The 20,656-nt window shown below is 34.2% G+C and overlaps 1 protein-coding gene across 13 annotated transcripts in view; it reads left to right on the top strand.

Moving 5' to 3' along the window:
• Positions 1-20,656, top strand: part of EXOC6 (exocyst complex component 6) — a 224,396-nt gene that overhangs the window by 62,772 nt on the left and 140,968 nt on the right. For 11 of the 13 annotated variants that reach the window (XM_077878373.1, XM_077878370.1, XM_077878372.1 and 8 more), the window contains 3 exons: positions 5,691-5,895; positions 13,738-13,890; positions 15,920-15,988. In XM_077878373.1, coding sequence (XP_077734499.1) covers positions 5,691-5,895; positions 13,738-13,890; positions 15,920-15,988 — 427 coding nt within the window. Of the gene's footprint in view, positions 1-842; positions 1,000-1,269; positions 1,408-5,690; positions 5,896-13,737; positions 13,891-15,919; positions 15,989-20,656 lie in introns of those variants that run through there. The other 2 variants (XM_077878381.1, XM_077878380.1) reach the window with 2 other exon arrangements.

The following is a 20,656-nucleotide window of genomic DNA, read 5'->3' as shown; positions in this document are numbered from 1 at the left end:
AGAAGGAGGCTCCCTGCAGGGACCCCGATGTGGGACTCCAACCCTGGACTGCGGCATCACACCCTGAGCTGAAGGCAGATGTTCAACCGCTGAGCCACCCAGGGGTTCCACATAATTCATTTTTTGATGCTAAAGTAAATGGTATTGTGTTTTTAATTTCAAATTCCAGTTGTTCTTTTCTGGTTTACAGAAAAGCAGTTGACTTTGGTATGTTAACCTGATACTCTTCAACCTTGCTATAATCACTTACTAGTTCTGGGAATTTTTTTGCTGATGCTTTGGGATTTTCTACATAGATAATCATGTCATCTGTAGACAAGACTTTTTCTTTCTTTCTTCCCAGTATGATTACCTTTTATTTCCTTTTCTTGCCTTAATGTTTTTTTTTTTTAGTGTATGTGCTGCCAAAGCAAGCACTTTTTCTTGTAGTAATGGATTAGCAAGGAATATCAGTATGATAGTTAAATCAGAGTGATAAGGAGAAACATCCTTGCCTGTTTCTGATCTCATGGAGAAAAACACTGTGGTTCTCACCATCAAGTATAATGTTAGTTCTGTATGATTTTTATTCTTTTTTCTTTTTAAAAGATTTTATTATTTATTCATGAGAATACACAGAGAGGAGACAGAGAGAGAGGCAGAGGCACAGGCAGAGTGAGAAGCAGGCTTCATGCAGGGAGCCTGACGTGGGACTTGATCTGGGGTCTCCAGGGTCACGCCTTGGGATGAAGGCAGGCGCTGAGCCACCTGGGCTGCCCGATTTTTATTCTTTTAAATTTGTTAAGGTGTATTTTATAGCCCAGAATATGGTCTATATTGTTGAATGTTCTCTGTGAGGTTGAGAAGAATATATATTCTGTTGTTGGATGGAGTATTCTGTTAATGTCAGTTAAATACAGTTGATTGATGGTGCTCTCCAGTTTGACCATATTCTTAACTGAATTTATGCCTGCTGGATCTGTCAGTTACTGTTAGAGGAGTTTTGAAGTCTTCAACCATGTTAGTGAATTTATCTCTTTTCCTTGCTGTTCTATCAAATTTGCCTTACATATTTTGACACTGTTATTAGGGACATACACATTAAGAATTGTTCTGTCTTTTCAGAGATTAATCGTTTTATCATTATATAATGCTTCTCTTTATTTCTCATAACCTTCCTTGCTTTGAAGTCTGCTGTATCTGAAATTAATATAGCTACTCCAGCTTTCTTTTGATTAGTGTTAGCATAGTATATCTTTCTCCATCCTTTTACTTTTAATCCCTTTGTGTTTTTATATTTAAAATATAAATAGTGGTTTATAGTGGTTCCTTTTATACAACATATAGTTGGGTCTTGTGTTTCTTCTCCAACCAGAATTGTAGAACTTCTGTAAGAAAATATATGAGGATATTTTCACATTACCTGGGGTAAGCAAAGATATTTTTTAAAAGGTTCACAAAAAAGCTACTATACAAAATTAGAAATTGGACCTTTAATAAAAAATTTTATCAAAAGACACTTTTAAGAAAGTTGATAGGCAAGCCACAGACTAGGAGAAAACATTTGCAAGATTTTTTTTCTGACAGGGTTCATAACCATAATATAAAAAGACCGTTTACAAATTAATAAAAAGGAAAAAAAAGAATAAAAATAAGGAACTTCTGGTTTCTGGTCTGAGAGTAAAGAACTTTGAAGTAATTACTCCTGTCTTTACAACAAGAAGAGGGCTAAACAAAATTTAAAAACTCTTTTAGATCCATTGGAGAAATGAGGTCGTAGGGCAATCTGGTACCCCAGAATTATCTCTAATAGAGAAACAAATAGAGACTGTCACAGTTTATTGAAAGCAGAGGCTACTGTTGGAGCTTGGTAGGAGCACGGAAAGGTGATTGTATACTAGCTTCAGAGATAAAAAGATATCTGGGAGTCCAGGAAGTCCACCACTCTTCCATGAATTTTAGCTTCAGGAGCCCTTCCAGATTCTCAGAGTGTGGATCACAGAAAAATACCAACAGAGAAAGAAAAAGATAACCAATTTGAAATAAGGCCAGTGAGCTGTCTTCTAGCAAAATTTTGAATGTATCTCATTACTTTAACAGATGTCGAACTATTAAGACTTTATTTCTTCTTGAGTCAGTTTTCATATCTTATGTTTTGTCAAGAACTTTGACCACTTTATCTGAGTTGTTGAATTTATTGGCATAAACTTATTTATGGTATTGTCCTGTCATCCTTTTAATGTCTATACGATCTGTAGTAATGTTCATCATTGTCATTACCAATATTAGTAATTGATTTATATGACATGAAGCTTATCAATTTTATGGATATTTTAAAAAATCTAATATTTGAGTTTGTTTATTCTTTTGTTTCTATTTTTATTTTTATTATTTCCATTGCTATACTTGGGGTTCTGTTTTCATAAAGTTAGAAGTTTAGAACAGTGATTTTATGCCTTTTTAAAACTTTTCAATCACTTATTGAAATGATTTGTATAGTAAATATGCTATGAGATAAGTGAATTTTAGCTTAAAATGCCTATAATCCCCCCAAATGACTATAATTTCCTAGACATCAGTGTATCAGTGTAAAGAACAAACAAACAGACAAATAAAAGCTATAATGAAACTCAACTTCTATTGAAACATTTTCTCTAGGGTAGGAAAATGTATATTTTTAAAAGTTTAATGTACCCAAATATTATATATATCACAATTCACTCTAAAATGTTAAAATCAATATATTTTTAAGCTTTTTAAAAAATTTAAGTAATCTCTATACCCAGCATCGGGCTTGAATTTATAACCCCCAAGATTGAGTTGCATGCTCTTCCAACTGAGTCAGCCATATGCCTTTCTTTTTTGCTATAAACATTTAAAGTTATACATTTTCCTCTTAGAACTGCTTTAGGTGTGGTTTTAAAATATTTTTATTATCTTTTAAAAATATTTTCTTATTTTCTTTTTTTCCTCCCAAAGATTTTACATATTTATTTGAGAGAAAGAGTGTGCAAGAGTGGAGGTAGGAGCAGAGGGAGGGGGATAAGTAGACTCTACACTGAGCTCAGAGCCTGATGTGGGGTTTGATCCCACACCCTGAGATCATGACCTGAGCTGAAATCAAGAGTGAGACACCCAACTGACTGTGCTGCCCAGGCAATCCTTATTTTCCCTTTTTTGAACTTTTGGTTTATTTACAAGTATATTGTTTAAGCTTCAAACATTTGGAGGGGATTTTAAGGATATATTATCATCTTTATTATTAATTTCTAGTTTGATACTATTGTGAACATACTTTGTATAATTTCAAACCTTTAACATTTATTGAGATTGCTTAGTGACCCAGCATATCATCTGTCTTGGTGGATATTTCATATGTACTTGATGAGATTATGTATTTTACAGTTGTGGCTTTAGCATTCTAGAAATACCAGTTAGATCATGTTAATGTGAGAGCAGTGAGGTTTTCTTTTTCCGTAGTGTTTTTTTGTTGGCCAGTTCTATCAGGGATAAGAGAGGGGTGTTGAGTTTTCAACTATTGTGGTTCGTCTATTTTCCCTTTAGTTCTTTAGATTTTCCTTTATGTATTTCAAAGCTCTGTTATTAGATGCATTCATATTTATGATTGTTTTATATTCTCATTGATTAACTCTTGTGTCACATGAAATGTCCTTTTGTATCTTTGGTAATATTCTATGTCCTGAAATCAACTTTGTGTGTTATTGATGTAATCATTTTAGTTATTCTAGCATGCTTATACTAGATGTGTCATGGTATATTTTTGACATCCTTTTACTTTTAATCCTACTCCTTACATTTAAAGTGTTTCTTATCAATAGTATATGGGCAATCTCTACTTTGTTCATGGAGTTTTAGACTTTTTTTAAAAAATTTTTAAAAAAGATTTATTTATTTATTTTAGAGAGAGTGTGGGGGGGGGGTGGAGCAGAGAGAGAGAGAGAGAGAGAGAGAAACATGAGGAGAGAGAGAATCACAAGCAGAATCCTCCCTGAGTGCAGAGCCCACCTGGGGCTTGATCCCAGGAATGTGAGATTATAACCAGAGCTAAAACCAGGAGCCAGATCCTCAACTAACTGAGTCACCCAAGTACTGCTAGACCATTTATATTTATGTAATTATTATTATGATTGACTTTTCAAGTATCTTCTATTTGATACATTTCTTTCTTTCCTTTTCATGGTTGAGGTTTTTTTTTTTTAGTTTATGTATATTTATCTCTAACTCTATTCACTTACTAGGTATACATCTTTGTTTAAATTTTTAATGATTACTGAGAGCATAGTATTCATGTTTAGCTCATCACAGTTGACTTTCAAATAATGTTATTTTATCAACAATATAAGAAAGTTAGAACAATTGTATTTATTCCCATCCTGTTTGTTGTGTTTTTATTATAATTCACTTGTAACCTACACATGTACACACAAATATATTAACCATAATTAAAACAGATTCTTTTATATTACCCACTTAAACTTTTCTGTTGTTTTTTTTTTTCTTTTTGCAGATCCAGGGATCTGAGTGGCATAATTGCCTTTAACATGATAAATTTTGTTTAGTATTAATTGTAGTACATATCTGACTGCTGAAGGAAATTTTCTTGTCTATCTGGAAATGTGTTTTTCTAACGTCTATATCTGAACAGTAGTTTTATCGGATAGGGAATTCTGTTTTTTCAGAGGGTCCCCTTCCCTTAACAATTTAAATATTATGGGTTTGTATTTTTTTTTCTTTCATTTTCTGCTCTCCATTGTTTCTGTTCAGAAGTTCAGCTGTCATTCTCATTGGTGTTACAAGATTTGCAATTAGATCTTTTTTCCTTTGGCTACCTTTAAGATTTACTCTATGTATTTTGCTTTTGTAAGTTTGACTGTGATGTGCTTACGTATGGTTTTCTTTATAGTTATATTGCTTGGGGGTTTGTTTAGCTTATTTTAAATCTGTGGGTTGATAACTTTCATCAGTTTTGAAAAATTTGGGGCTCTTATCTCTTCATATATTTCTTTATTATTATTTTCTCTCTCTCTTTTCTTTTGGAAACTCTAGTTACATGTATGTTAGATCATTTAATGTTATGCATAATTTCTAAGAACTCCTCCTTTTCTCTTTTTGTTTCATGTTGGATAATTTTACTATATTTTACTAATTACTGTAACCCATTATGTCATTCAGTATGTATTTGTTGAGTTGAAAATAAATCACTCTGTGGCTTTTCACTTGGTTTTTGTGATATTTAATATTATTTCTAAGTGCTTTAAATAGTGTAAAAATTTCAAAAAAAGTCCTTAAAATACGTTTTATTTTAACTTGAATTAAATCTGTACTTTTTTGATGTGATGGTCTGTGGATCAGAGAGATATGAAAGCACATATCAAATAACTAAATATTATAATTAAAATTTTTGCAACATATACATTTAAAATATGATGACTATGATAATGCTTATGATGTTACAGATTTAGGTGAAGTGAAATAAGGAAACTGTATGCTAGTGTAAGTCATGAATTTTCAGCCTGCAAACTTGTTCATGTGGTTTTATAGTTTGTGGTTAGTAAATAGAAATAAATGTTAATTTTACTTATTTTTTAACTATGTGTCCTTTTTTATTGGAGTGTTAGACTGATTAAATATTTTAACTTGAAAATTAATGTAATAGCTTTTTATAGAGTTTTTTTCTTAACTTTTCACAGGTATTATTCTGCTCTAAAAACTATGGAACAGTTAGAGAATGTATATTTTCCCCGAGTTAGTCAATACCGCTTTTGTCAGCTAATGATAGAAAATCTTCCTAAACTCCGTGAGGATATTAAAGAAATCTCCATGTCTGATCTCAAAGACTTTTTGGAAAGCATTCGAAAACACTCTGACAAAATAGGTGAAACAGCAATGAAACAGGTGAGATTAAAAAGGAAAATTTTAATTTGATGTTATTCAGTAGTCTAAATTAGAGAATATATCCAGAGTTTACTTGTTTTTAGTTATATAAAATGCTTATTTTTGTTTAGTTTTATCCTTTTCATATCTTTCCTGAATTTTGTTTTGAATGGATTTAGTCATCATTTTCTTTTGGTCTGTAGCTCTTCCATATTTAAGTAAGGTCAGCCTATTGACTCACCAGCCTGTCTGTCTCTTGGGAATCTTCCCATGTATGTGGTATTACATTAACTTTTGCCAGCAGTCAAATTTAGTATAAAATTAGCTGAATAGGCAGCCTGGGTGGCTCAGCGATTTAGCGCCACCTTCAGCCCAGGGCCTGATCTTGGAGACCCAGGATTGAGTCCCATGTCGGGCTCCCTGTATGGAGCCTGCTTCTTCCTCTGCCTGTGTCTCTGCCTCTCTCTGTCTGTGTCTCTCGTGAATGGATAAATAAAATCTTAAAAAAAAAAATTAGCTGAATGGCAGCCACAGGGGCAAACGATATTCCTTTTACCTTAAGGTTCTAAATTGCTCTTTTTAAAAGTATTATCTTTGAATTGGCAACTTCTGTAGCTCAATAATAAAAAGACAAGGCAGTGGACAAGATTTGGCAGTTATTACTTTCTTTTTAAGATTTTATTCATTCATTCATGAGAGACACAGAAAGAGAGGCAGAGACATAGGCAGAAGGAGAAGCAGGCTCTCCCTGCAGGGAGCCCGAGGTGGAAGTCGATCCCGGACTAGGATCACGCCCTGAGCTGAAGGCAGACACTCAACTGCTGAGCCACCCAGGTGTCCCAAGATTTGGCAGTTATAAAATTAATGTACCTTCCTTTTGAATCAGCAGTTCTTCTTCTAGATAATTCCCATTAGAAATGGAGAACATGTGTCCTTGTAATGTTCATAGCAGCTTTGTTTAGTTAGCCCAAAACTGGAAACAGCCCAAATGGACATCAAAAGGGGGATAGATATACAAATTGTGCTATATAAAAATACAATGGAATATTACTTAGCAATAAAAAGGAATGAAATTATTGGTATGTACAAAAAATATTAATCTCAGGCATTATGCTGAGCTACAGAAGCTGGACATACAAAAAAGCACAGATTGTATGACTCCATTTATATTGTAGTTCTACAGCAGGCAAAACTAATTAAAGTGAAAAAAATAGAGCAGTGGTTACCTCTAGGTGGGGTGATTGCCTGAGAAGGGACACGAAAGGACTTTCTGAGGAGATAGAAATGTTCTGTCTCATGATAAAAATTGTACAGTTGACAAAATTATACAGTTAAGATCTGTACATTTCAATGTATATAAATCTGACCTCAATTGTAAAAAAATAATTGGAGTGTGTGTGTGTGTGAAGTGAGTAGGTAAAGGTAGATAGATGAAACAATGTAGAAGTATTAATTGCTGAAGGTAGGCGATGAGTACTTGAGAGTTTGTTATATTAATCTGTTTATATTTGAAGTTTTCAGTAATAAAAAGTTTTAAAATGATTATAACTTAAAATTTCTGAGTTAAAATTCCCAATAATCACAGTGTCATAGAAATAAAACAGTGTTCAGCATGCTTTCTAACACCTAGTTTTCTTTTCTCAAGTATCAGAAACTATTTTAGAGGAGAAGCTTCAGGTTTGGCGAGGTGGGCAGAGGGATGTGTGCTGGTTGGGACCTGAGCACACAGCCAGAGAGTGTACCGCAGGCATGACCTTCTCTTCCTTCTCTGGCCAGGGCTTTCTGAGAAGATTTGACCTGATTTGATTTGATTTTCTAATTAAAGAAATGTATCTGTATCAGACTGTTGTCACAACAGAGAAAATTAAAATTCAGTATAAGAACTTCCTCCCTACTTTATCTTTTTAAAGAATTCTGTATAAACCAGATAATCTCTTATATTCCTTTTTTTTTTTTTTTTTAAATTTTTATTTATTTATGATAGTCACACAGAGAGAGAGAGAGGGGCAGAGACATAGGCAGAAGGAGAAGCAGGCTCCATGCACCGGGAGCCCGATGTGGGATTCGATCCCGGGTCTCCAGGATCGCGCCCTGGGCCAAAGGCAGGCGCCAAACCGCTGCGCCACCCAGGGATCCCTAATCTCTTATATTCCTATTAATTGTTTCAGCTTTGCACAGTGGTCTATGTTAATTTAAGAGATTTAATAAATTTGTTTAGTAAATTGTTTACTTTGAAGATGTATAGATTTTGAAAATTCTTTATCAGGATCACTTTAATAATAAATCAAAACGTATGTAATAGTGTAGGACTTGTACAATAATGTTTTTAAAAGCTTTAAGAATTTCCTGTTAATTGCTGCTTATCGGTAGATGGACTGTAGCAGATCTGATCTTCAAATTATTTTTGATAGTATCTTTTGTTCAGATTGAATACTTGGTTGATTAAAAAAATGTATTTATTTGCTGTAAATAAACAGAAGCTACAAAAGAGAATTTAAGCCAAATTTATTTCCTGTCTTTTTTTGGAAGCTAGGCCTGAGGCCATTTTCCTTACCATTGGAATGATGGAAATATGGTTAGTTGTGGGGAGGAGCATAGGAAAAGAAACAGTAAAAGTACTGACCAGCAGGTTAAAGTTGGAATTTCAGAGTAGTAATCTGGAAAAGATAAAGGCTAAATTAAGTGTAAGAGAATGAGATTTGAAGCCAGAGTTCAGAAGAATCCAGAGATTCTGAATCTAGAGACTGTCATTATCCCAGAGAACTACATAGGTTAGGAAAGCCCTAGGAAAGTAGAACCAAAAGATTGGATATTACCTCACTTTTAAGGTAGAATAAAGTGTGGGATTTCATAGCTTTTCTCTGAAGTAATCATCTTTCTCCTCCATTGTTGACACTTCAAGATACGAATAGAACATGCATTTTATATTAAAATGAGAATCAGGGGAGCTTCTGATTCTTCTTGTAGCACCTCCCATTTCTTCTCAGGATACTAAGTGTTTCTACCTGATTGCTTCTGATTAGTGAGGTTTTTTTCTGCACTGGAGAGTTCTGCAACATTAAATTCTCGTCTTCACCATCACAATGCTTTTGGTACTTGAGAAAGTACCTAAGTCTGGACAAGGAGTTCTCTGTATGCCATGAGAATAAAAAACACAATCACTTGGTAAGGTTTTTTTCAGCACAGATGTAAATTATAGTTTAAAGCTCATGTTCGGGATCCCTGGGTGGCGCAGCGGTTTGGCGCCTGCCTTTGGCCCAGAGCGCGATCCTGGAGACCCGGGATCGAATCCCACGTCGGGCTCCCGGTGCATGGAGCCTGCTTCTCCCTCTGCCTCTGTCTCTGCCTCTCTCTCTCTCTGTATGACTATCATAAATAAATAAAAAAATTAAAAAAAATAAAAATAAAAAAAAATAAAGTTCATGTTCTATTATAGAGTCTAAGTTTCTTTTCTTTTTTTTTTTCAGTCTAAGTTTCATTATTAAACTTATCCTCACTGACCTGTTTTTCATAACCAGTTTTGTACCTTCTGCCTAGGCAGTCCACCAAGTCATGGACCCTGGGATTTGAGGTTTATGAGAATTTCCTGCTGAAAGGGAATATACTCTTCCTAGTTTACTTCCATTACTTTCTTGTAAAAAGAATCAAGCCCCCTACCTCTGCAACTTAGAACTTTCATTGCAGAAACCTTTCCTATTCATGTCTTTTTTTTTTTTTTTAATTTATTTGATGGGGGGTGGGAGGGTGGGAGGGTGGGGCGGGGAGGGTGAGCAGGAGGCGTGGAGGGAGAGGGACAAGCAGGCTCCCCACAGTGCAGGAAGCCCATGTGGGACTCTATCCCAGGACCCTGGGATCATGACCTGAGCCGAAGGCAGATACTTAACCGACTGAGCCACCCAGGTGCCCCTAATCATGCCTTAATTTCATTATCTTTTGTCCCATTTGTGGATTTACTTGTTATATATTCACTTGAATATCCTGTAGGCACATCAAACCTAGCATTTCTAAAAGTAAACTCACTATATTCTTACAAAATTGATTTTTCCTATATTTCTTATGTCACATTGTAATATGGCCTACTGTCATAAGCCAGAAACTGGGGAGTACTTTAGACTTTTCAGGAGTATTTATATTCTTTATGTAATTTGTTTCTAAGTCCTACTTGGTAACTGTCAATTCTGCTTCTTAATATCTGTAGATTCTGTGTCCTCCTTTCTACATACCTGGACTGTTGTTACATCAAATTAACTATTCCCTTATCTCTAGTCTTTTCTCCTTTTGCTTATTATTCTAAAATGCAGATATGACTACTTTCTCTTCAGTGATTCCCAGTGACCCTTTACCTAAATCTAAATTCTTCAGTATGAGACAAAAGCCTCACCTCCTGATATTCCTTCTTCTTGTGATATAACAGTATTGGATCTCTTAAAAATTCTGAACGTACAATTTGTTTCCTCTATGTAGAATGCTTTCCATTTCCCCAAATTTCATGTCTGAAGAATTCCTGCCTTTTTCCCCCAAAATAGGCTCGCTTAAGCATCACCTTGTCTTTGGAACCTGCCTTCCTTTGTCCTACTTCTGCCAGCAAAAGATGGTCACTTTCTCCTTGGTGTATATATGCCTTATACTTTTCACACTATATTATAATTATTTATTTTGTATCCTAACTAGACAGTGAGGTCTTTTTTTTTTTTTTTTAAGATTATTTATTTGAGAGAGAGAGAGCATGTGAGAGCAAGCATGAGCAGAAGGGAGGAGCAGAGAGAGAGGGAGAAGCAGACTCTCCACTGAGCAGGAAGCCTGATGTGATGCGGGGCTCTATCCCAGGACCTCAAGATCATGACTGGACCAAAGGCAGATGCTTAATCAACTGAGCCACCCAGGTGCTCCTAGACAGGGAGTTTTTTAAGTGAGGGATTATGTCCCATTTTTTTTTACCTTTCTGGGATCTAGTACCATGCCTAAAATGAGTGGCACAAAAAGTCATTTTTTTGAAGGATCTTAGAGCTGAGTTTTAGCTTCTCTGGGGAGGATTTTTTAAACTAAAAAACAGGCTTGTACTTTTTTTTTTTAAACCTCTTTTTAATGTGAGAGATGAATCCACTATGAGTAGTCAGATGTTTAACAACTAAAATTCATGGTCTCAGTTCATAGTTTCCATATTATATTTTCTAGTATACATTTTAATAATATCCTTTAGGAGAAAGCAGGAGACTAAATGGTCAAATAAGTCTGGGTTAAAGTTAAGTATATTTCTGTAGTTATGAATTATAAATCTAGAAAGAGGATACAATACAGGATGCTTATTTAAATTATTTAAGCAGGGGATCCTGGGGTGGCTCAGCGGTTTAGCACCTGCCTTTGGTCCAGGGCATGATCCTAGAGTCCCAGGATTCAGTCCCACCTTCAGGCTCCCTGCATGGAGCCTGCTTCTTCCTCTGCCTGCGTCTCTGCTTCTCTCTCTCTCTCTCTCTCTCTCTCTCATGAATAAATAAATAAAATCTTAAAAAAAATAAAAATAATTTCAGCATAGAACCTTTTTTTCAAGACATACTTATAGATACTATGAAATATTAGTTTTGTACATAACAAATTTGGAAGCAGTGCTTTTAAAAAATGATTTGTACTCTGGAAACAGAAAGCCATTAACAGAGTTAATTTGGACAGCTTGATACTGTAGTTCCTTCTGTGAGGTTAGTGGACATTTCATAGAGTTGGGATTTTAGCCAAAGAGGGAACCAGTCCCTTCTACCAACACACATATGCCAACTCAGGAAGTAAATGATCCAGTGTAACTTCAGAGCTTCAGAAAATTAAACATTTTTTCATTACTGTTAATCAATTGAAGTTAAGGCAGGATATTTTATGTACATTCATACATGTGTGATTTCTTTTTTAATTTTTCTGGTATTTTAAATTTTATGTGGCTGGTTTTTCACTTAAAAAAGAATTAGTGATTATTATTTTTAAAAAGTGACAATATTCCAACCAATATTTTTAAAAAGTGACAATATTCCAACCAATATTCCAACCAATGGAATTTTATTCCATTAAAATAATTGGATCCTTATTTGACTTGACTTACTGAAATGAAGAGGAGTATACTGTTTGGTAATTGACATAAAGCTAACTCAAGGATAGGAAACAAAGTCTAAGTAATGGAACTATTAGATATGGACTTTAAAATTTGCATAGTCAAGGAATTATAAGACAAGCTTGAGAATTTTGGCAGATCATTGGAAACCGTAAAGCAAACCATCTGTAAATTCTAGAACTGAAAATACGTTACAAATTAAGAACTCAGTGTGTGGTTGACAGAACATGTTAGACATAGCTGACAAGAGAATTAATGAGCCAGAAGTTAGGTCAGAGGAAAATATCCAAATTGAGGCTCAAAGAGACAAGAGGATGGAAAGTTAAGAGTTTAAGAACATATAGATAAGATAGGAAGATTTAACATATGTAATTATAGCCCCAGAGGAAGAAGAAAGAGATGGACATAAATATAGCAGATCTTAAAGCTATCATTTCAAAAAGTTCATTGAATTTGAAGCAGGAGAAATACAAAAACCCCATATTTAGGCATATGATAATAAAATGTTAGAAAAATAAGGAAAAGAAGAAAAATTATCTTAAAAGCAACCAGAGGGAAAAATTTATTGCCTTCAAAAGAATAGTAATAATACTAATATTTAGCTGATTTCTCAGCAAAATTAATGGAAGCCAAAAGATAGTGAGCTGATATATCTGAACTGTAGATAAACCTTATCTGTCAACCTAGAATTGTTTACCTACCAAAAATATCTTTTAGAAATGGAGGTAAAATGGGAGTGCCCGGCTGGTTCAATTGGTAGAACATGTGATCTACCTTGATCACATTGGGGTGATCTTGATCTCTTGGGGTTGTGAGTTTGAGCCTCATGTTGGGGGTTAGAGTTTACTTTAAAAAAAAATGGAGGTGAAATGAAGATATTTTTTCAGATAGGAACCTAGAGAATTTATTTCTAGCAGGCCTACATAAAGGAATTATTATTTTCAGACAAAATTATCTCAGAAACTCAGAGATGTAGCAAATAAACAGGGCAACTATTTTGGGTAAAATTGCATATATTACATTGGCTATAAAAAACAAAACATCTTGTGGGGCTTACATATTTATAGAATTAACAGTGCAAAACAACACAGATGTAGAAACAGCACAGATGTACATTGACAGATGAATGGATTAAGAAAGTGCAGTATATATACATACAGTGGTGTATGGTATATTATTCAGTCCTTAAAAGGAAACTATGAGGTATCTAAAATAGTCCAGTTCATAGAATCAAAGAGTGGAATAGTGGTTGCCAGGGACTGGGAGAAGGGAAATGAATTACTAATCAATAGGCATAAAGTTTCAGTGAAGCAAGATGAATAAGCTCTAGAGGTCTGCTGTGCAACATTGTACCTCAGTCACCAATGATATATTATTTATTAATATTAGTATATGTTAATTATGTAATAATGCATATACATTTAAAAACATGAGACTAGATCTCATGTTAAGTGTACTTACCACAGTAAAATAAAATTTAAAAAAGAATGGAAGAAGATAATCAAGAGTAGAAATCAATATAATAGAAAAAAAATACGTTAGGGAAGATCAACAATGCTGAAAGTTGATTCTTAGTCTTTTTTCAAATAATACTGATAAGCCCTGGCACAACTGTTCAGAAAGAAGAGTGGGAGCATAAATAAAAAATGAGACATCATTCCAGATCCTACACCCAAAGGCATTAGAAAGATAGGAAAATATGAAATTCTTGAACCAATTTTATACCAGAATAAATTTTATAATCTTAAGTTTTCCTTTTTCCAAAATAGGCACAGCAGCAGAAAACCTTCAGTGTTGCTCTGCAGAAGCAAAATAATGTAAAATTTGGGAAGAATATGTACATAAATGATAGAATTCCAGAAGAAAGGAAAGAAAATGAATTGAAACAAGGATTTGAGGAAGAGGATGAGAATGAAGAGGAGGTGATGGGAGTATCTTCCTTCCTTTTTCCCTCTCTCTCTCCCTCCCTCTTTTTCTTCTTCCCTTTTTTTTTTCATGAATTTTTTTCTTTTGAGTTGTCATGTATGTCTGTGTGACTCTCAGTGTTCCCATGTGCAAATTGAATTTATATAGATCAATTTGTGATGAGCTATTAGAGCAGTGTGTCATATGAAATATTAGACTGCATAATTGAGAGGTAAACAGGATATATTCTAGATTATATTAAATAAGCCATAGATAGTTGGCCCTAGGTATTCTGCCATAATTAACAGTAATATTGTAAATGTAATGATTTTTTTGTAGTGATCACTCATTTTAATTATCTGTGGCAAACATTTAATTTCATGATGGGCTTGGCTTTGCTGTTTAGACTAATTCTGGAAAGCCTGTCTTTTTTCCCCCAGTTAGTATTGAGATATTGCAAAAATGGTTCAAATGTGATTAAAGTTTTTTAATCTTAAAAAAGTCTTAAGTCTAGAAAACTTGAAATTATCCTTAAGTATTCACTTTCTTTCATCTTCGGTATCCAGATTTATTCCTTTTTTTAAAATAATTTTTTTAAAAAGATTTTATTAATGAGAGACACAGAGAAAGAGAGGCAGAAACACAGGTAGAGGGAGAAGCAGGCTCCATGCAGGGAGCCTGATGTGGGACTCCATCTGGGGTCTCCAGGATCACGCCCTGGGCTGAAGGTGGCGCTAAACCGCTAAATCACCTGGGCTGCCCTCCAGATTTTTTTTTTTTTTAATTTTTATTTATTTATGATAGTCACACAGAGAGAGAGAGAGAGAGAGAGGCAGAGACATAGGCAGAGGGAGAAGCAGGCTCCATGCACCGGGAGCCCGACGTGGGATTCGATCCGGGGTCTCCAGGATCATGCCCTGGGCCAAAGGCAGGCGCCAAACCGCTGCGCCACCCAGGGATCCCTGCCCTCCAGATTTAATCCTAATCTTACTTGCTTCTTTTACTCTCTACACAAAGTCTCTGTCACCTGACTTTTTATCTTTTCCTTTGAGTATGTATGTTTCTACTATATGCCTGAGGATGACTGAGACTATATGTATTTCTTGTGTGTGTATATGCACACATGTGTATATGTGAATGTGTATATGTGTGCATATGCAGTGGATGTCTGATATTGTACGGGATATAGACAAATGAACTGCCTTAGACAGTATAATGTCTTTTTGTTTGTTTTTTAAAGATTTTATTTATTCATGAGAGACACAGAGAGAGAGGCAGAGACACAGGCAGAGGGAGAAGCAGGCTCCATGCAGGGAGCCCAATGTGAGACTCGATCCTGGGACTCCAGGATCACGTCCTGGGCCGAAGGCAGACGCTCAACCGCTACGCCACCCAGGCATTCCTATAATGTCTTCTTAATATGGAATTAGCATGTTCTGGTTGGTCTCTGGAAAATAAATGTTTTTGAAATTTACTTTTTTATTCTTTTTTTAATCAGTATTCAAAGAATCTCTGTGTTCTTTTCTCCCAAGCATGTTCAAGACAAGTCTCTGTCCTTTAATGACCTTATAATTTAAAACACTCAACAATGATGATAAATACACAAGAATGAACTATTGAACAAATACCAAAATAATTACAAAGGCATTGTGTTTATACTGTAATGTTTTTATAGTTGATAAATATAACATGAAGTCCGTGATTCCTTGTCTGTCTTTAACTGATATTACCCAACAGTAAGCCAGTAGTTTGATAATTTTTATTTTTTTATTATTTAAAAATTTATTTTGAGAGTGGGGAGGGGCAGAGGGAAAGGGAGGATCTTTTTTGATAGAGAGTGAATGTAGGTGGAGAGTGAGTGGGGAGAGGGAGAGGGAGAGAAGGAATCTTAAGCAGGCTCCATGCCCATTGTGGAGCCCGTTGTGGGATTCAATCCCATGACCTTGAGAGTATGACTTGAGCTAAAATAGGGTCAGATACTTAACCAGCTGAGCCACCTAGGCATCCCAACTTTGATAATTTTTAAAATGTGGTTTTATTTTTCAGATCTTAACTGTTCAGGATCTGGTTGATTTTTCCCCTGTTTACCGATGTTTGCACATTTATTCTGTTTTGGTGAGTATCTTTCGTATATGTATTTTGTGTCTGTATATCCACATAAGTATTTGTATAATAAAAAAGACATGTATGCATTCTAGGGCTGCTTTTCTAAAGGTTGACCATAAGCTCAGTGAACATAAATATTTTAAATATCCTCTGTGAGTAAGGCACTTACTCTTTTAAGTTATCATAGTCTGCTTTCAAGTGATACATCACTTCATCTTTATTATGAGAACCTTATACAATAGTATACTTATAATAGTATACTTCCATTTCATTCTTCTTGCATATGCGCTGTTGTATCACAGTTGTTTTTAAATATATTGCTTCTACATTTGTTTACTCTTTTTACATTGCATTTTTGATTAAACAATTCTTTAAAAAATAATAACATTATTTTGATATAATTAATATACCAAAAAATTTACCCTTTTAATGTATACACTTCAGTGGTTTTAGCATATTTATGAGGATGAGCAACTATTACAGCTAATGCCAGAACATTCCATTTCTGAAGAAGGAAACCTTTTTTTCTTTAAAGATTTTATTTATTTATTCATGACAGACACAGAGAGAGAGAGAGAGAGAGAGAGAGAGAGAGAGAGAGAGAGAGGCAGAGACACAGGCAGAGGGAGAAGCAGGCTCCATGCAGGGAGCCTGACGTGGGACTCAATCCTGGGTCTCCAGGATCACACCCCAGGCTGAAGGCGGCGCTAAACCGCTGGGCCACCAGGGCTGCCCTGAAGAAGGAAACCTTTTACCAATTAACAATCATTCCTCAATGTCCCCTACCTCTAGTCCTTGGCAACCACTCATTTACTTTCTTTCTCTATGGATTTGCCTGTTCTGGATATTTCATATAAATAGAATCATAGTAAAAATGGTCTTTTGTGTCTTAGGCTTTTTTCACAAAGTTGGAAGTTAAGGTCATTGATTGAGATCTTTCTTCTTTTTTAATACAGACATTTATAGCTATAAATTTCCTTCTAACCACTGCTTTAGCAGCATTCCATGAGTTTTGTTTGGTATGTTGTTTTTGTTTCCATTCATCTTAAAATATTTTCTAATTTATTGTTATTCTTTAATCCACAGGTATTTAGGGGTGTGTTGTTTAATTTCCATATGTTTGTGAATTTCCCAAAAGTTTCTCTGTTACTAATTCCAAATTTAATCTTACTGTGGTCAGAGATCATATTTTGTATGACTTCAGTCCTTTTAAATTTATGGAGGCTTGTTTTATGGCCTAACATATGGTTTATCTTGGAGAGTATTCCATGTGCACTTGAGAAGAATGTTATTTGGCTGTTGTTGGGTGGTATGTTCAGTAGACACCTGTTAGGTCCAGTTGATTTAATATTGTTATTCAAGTCTTCTGTTTCCTTATTGATCTTCTATCTGTTATTGAAAGTGGTAATACTGAAGTCAACTATAACTTTTGAATTTTCTTCCTTTAGTTTTGCCAGTTTTGATTTATATATCTTTGAGGCTTTGTTTTTAGAGGAATATATGTTTATAATTATTATATCTTCATGATGGACTAGCCTTTTTTCATTATAAAATGTCACTCTTTGTGTATTTTTTTGGCTTACAGTCTGTTTTGGCTGATATTTATATAACTACTCTAACTCTCTTGTTGGCATGGTATGTTTTTCCATCCTTTTACTTTCAGTATCTGTGTTTTTAAATATAAAGTGCATCTCTTGTAGGATAGCATATAGATGAATTTTTAAAAATCCAGTCAGCCAATTTCTACCTTTTGATTGAAGTGTTTAGTTCTTTTACATTTAATGTAATTACTGATATGACCAGATTTATGCCTACCATTTGCTTTAATATTACTTATATCTTTTTTGTTGTATTCCTCCATTACTGTCTTCTTTTGTATTAAATAGACACTTTCTCATGAACCAATTTAATTCTCTTGTCATTTAATATATATGTAATATATATTAGCAACATAAATATATAGATATATGTTATATATAAATATGTAATATAAACATGCAAAATATATAAATAAATATAGTTAACATATATGTACACACACATAATATATAGAGTATTTTTTAGTGTTTGCCCTGGACATTCTACCTTAAAACAATCTGGTTTGTATTAATTCTCCTCCTTTCTGTAATTATTGAGATAATACATCTTTATATATTATAAAGCATGATATAATTGTTTCTTTATGGAATTGTTTTCTAAATCAGAAGACTGGAGTTACAAATTATACTGTCTTTATATTTACCTCTATATCACCTTAACTGGTACCCTATTTCTTCACGTGAATTAGAGTTACTACCTAGTGTCCTTTTATTTTTGCCTGAAGGACTAACTTTAGTATTTCTTTTAGGGAAGGTCAACTAGCATCAAATTCTCTCAGTTTTTGTTTATCTGGGAATGACTTCATTTCTTCTCTGCATTTTAAGAGTAGTTTTGCTAGATACAGAATTTTTGGTCTTTTTCTTTCAGCACTTAGAAAATGTCTATGGAAGGCATTTATATTTAAGGCATTTTGAGGTTTGGATATTCACTGAAATTGGATTAATTTGAAATTGAAATAATTGATGGGGCACCTGGGTGGGTCAGTCAGTTGAGCATCTGCCTTTGGCTTGCGTCATGATTCTGGGGTCCTAGGATTGAGCCCTGCATCGGGCTTTTGCTTAGAGCCTGCTTCTCTCTCTCATTCTGCCTGCCACTCTACCTGCTTATGCGCGCACTGTCTCTCTCTCTCTCAAATAAATAAAGTCTTTAAAAAAAGAAATAGAAATAATTGAAAAAAATGGTAATTATGTTAATTAGAGCAAATAGAATTATCTTCATTAGTTAACATCTTTTCTTTTAGCCCCTATTAAAAGACAGCTCTATACTCATGAGCTGAGTAAAAACAATAAGCACAATATCAATGTGAACTTACTGTTTTATAAATTAATGATGTTTCAAGTGTATTGAGCCTTATTGAATAATGTAAAAATTGTTTTCTTTTTAAAGCTATAATAAATTGTACTATTGAATAAAAACAATAATGCTTGTAGTCTGTTCTATGATGAAATAATTCTTCAAATGTGTATGGTTATAAAGTAATTTAACTGCTCGGATTCTTCTCAGATTTAGTATTTTATCTTTTATAACATCAGGTAGTAGTATATACATTTAACTGCATTTATACCTGAGGCAAATAGAGGGTGGGATCCATCAAGATTACACTGCTATATGTAGTAACATTGAAAAATTGGCTTCCTGGGCAGCCTAGGTAGCTTAGTGGTTTAGCGCCGCCTTCAGCCCAGGGTGTGATCCTGGAGACCTGGTATGGAGTCCCACGTCAGGCTCCATGCATGGAGCCTGCTTCTCCCTCTGCTTGTGTCTCTGACTCTCTCTCTCTGTCTCTCTCATGAATAAATAAATAAAAATCTTTAAAAAAAAAAAAAGAAAAAAGAAAAATTGGCTTCCAGTTGTCTGATCTCAATTTTTTTTTTTTTTTTTTGCTTTGTTTTGTTTCTAAACTAGATCATACTGGCTTCTAATCAAGATGAAGTTCTTAATTATCTCATTTGTTAAAGTGGCTTGTGTGGTTTGATTCTTTTAAAAACTCCTTTCAAATTAGATGTTTTCCTATAGGTTTTTGGATTTGGCGGAGAAGAATGCTTTTTGGCTTGATAATGCTTAATTTTTCTGTCTTCTATGGGCCCACTGAACTGCAGAGTGCCCAGAGGCACTTCTGTTACTTTGTATTATCCTTCTTCTACATCCATATGATCCACAAAGATAGTGGCCCTATGAGTGTTGTTTATTGTTCTTTCCCTAGTGCTTTTCATTGCATTTGATATTTCATAAAGTTTTGCTAAATTAGTAGCTGGCTCTTTAACACCACACTCAATTTTTAATAAAATTGTTTTATTTATCTTTATCCTGGTATTTTATATCAATAGGCACTAAGCTCTTTGCGAAAGAATAGATCTTTATACCTGATGCAAAAAAGTATTGAACCAACAGATATTATATGAGGTTTCAGTGTGGCTTCCTTGAGAATGATACATTAGGTATTAAATTTTGTTTCATTGTTCATGATTTAAAATTAAAGAAACAAGCACAATTAGATGATCAAAAGAATTAAAAGTCAGTGGTAGAGAACCAATAGAATGATAGAAGGTATTCAGAAATAATGTGATTCAAATACTTAAATACTCAAAATAAATGATTACTTTCAGAATTTATGTTACTGTAATTAACTGTTGGTTTATAATTTTCAGTAACTTAATTTTAGTTCTCTGTAGATTTTTTGTATCTTTATAATATACAGAATTTATAAATTTAAGGAAGCTGAATTTTAAAATATGTCAGTTTTCATTAATTCAGGCAGGACTTTTTTTCCTTTCTTACTGTGTGAGGTTTTACTGTACTGTATGTGTAAATAAACTTTCATTAGCATGAAAACTTCTGGTTGGTATATATGACCTAAAATTTGTAAAAGTAAAATGACCAAAATTTGTTAAAGCTGATTCCTTATTATTATTATAATTACTTTCTTTTTTCTTTAAAGATTTAATTTATTTATTCATGAGAGATACAGAGAGAGAAAGAGAAAGAGAAAGGCAGAGACATAGGCAGAGGGAGAAGCAGGCTCCATTCAGGAAGCCAGATTTGGGACTCGATCCCAGGACTTCAGGATCACGCCCTGAGCCA

Source organism: Canis aureus, chromosome 29, assembly GCF_053574225.1.
Source record: "Canis aureus isolate CA01 chromosome 29, VMU_Caureus_v.1.0, whole genome shotgun sequence".
NCBI lineage: Eukaryota > Metazoa > Chordata > Mammalia > Carnivora > Canidae > Canis > Canis aureus.
The sequence above is the reverse complement of the archived record's forward strand: the minus strand, read 5'-3'. Positions and strand labels throughout refer to the sequence as shown.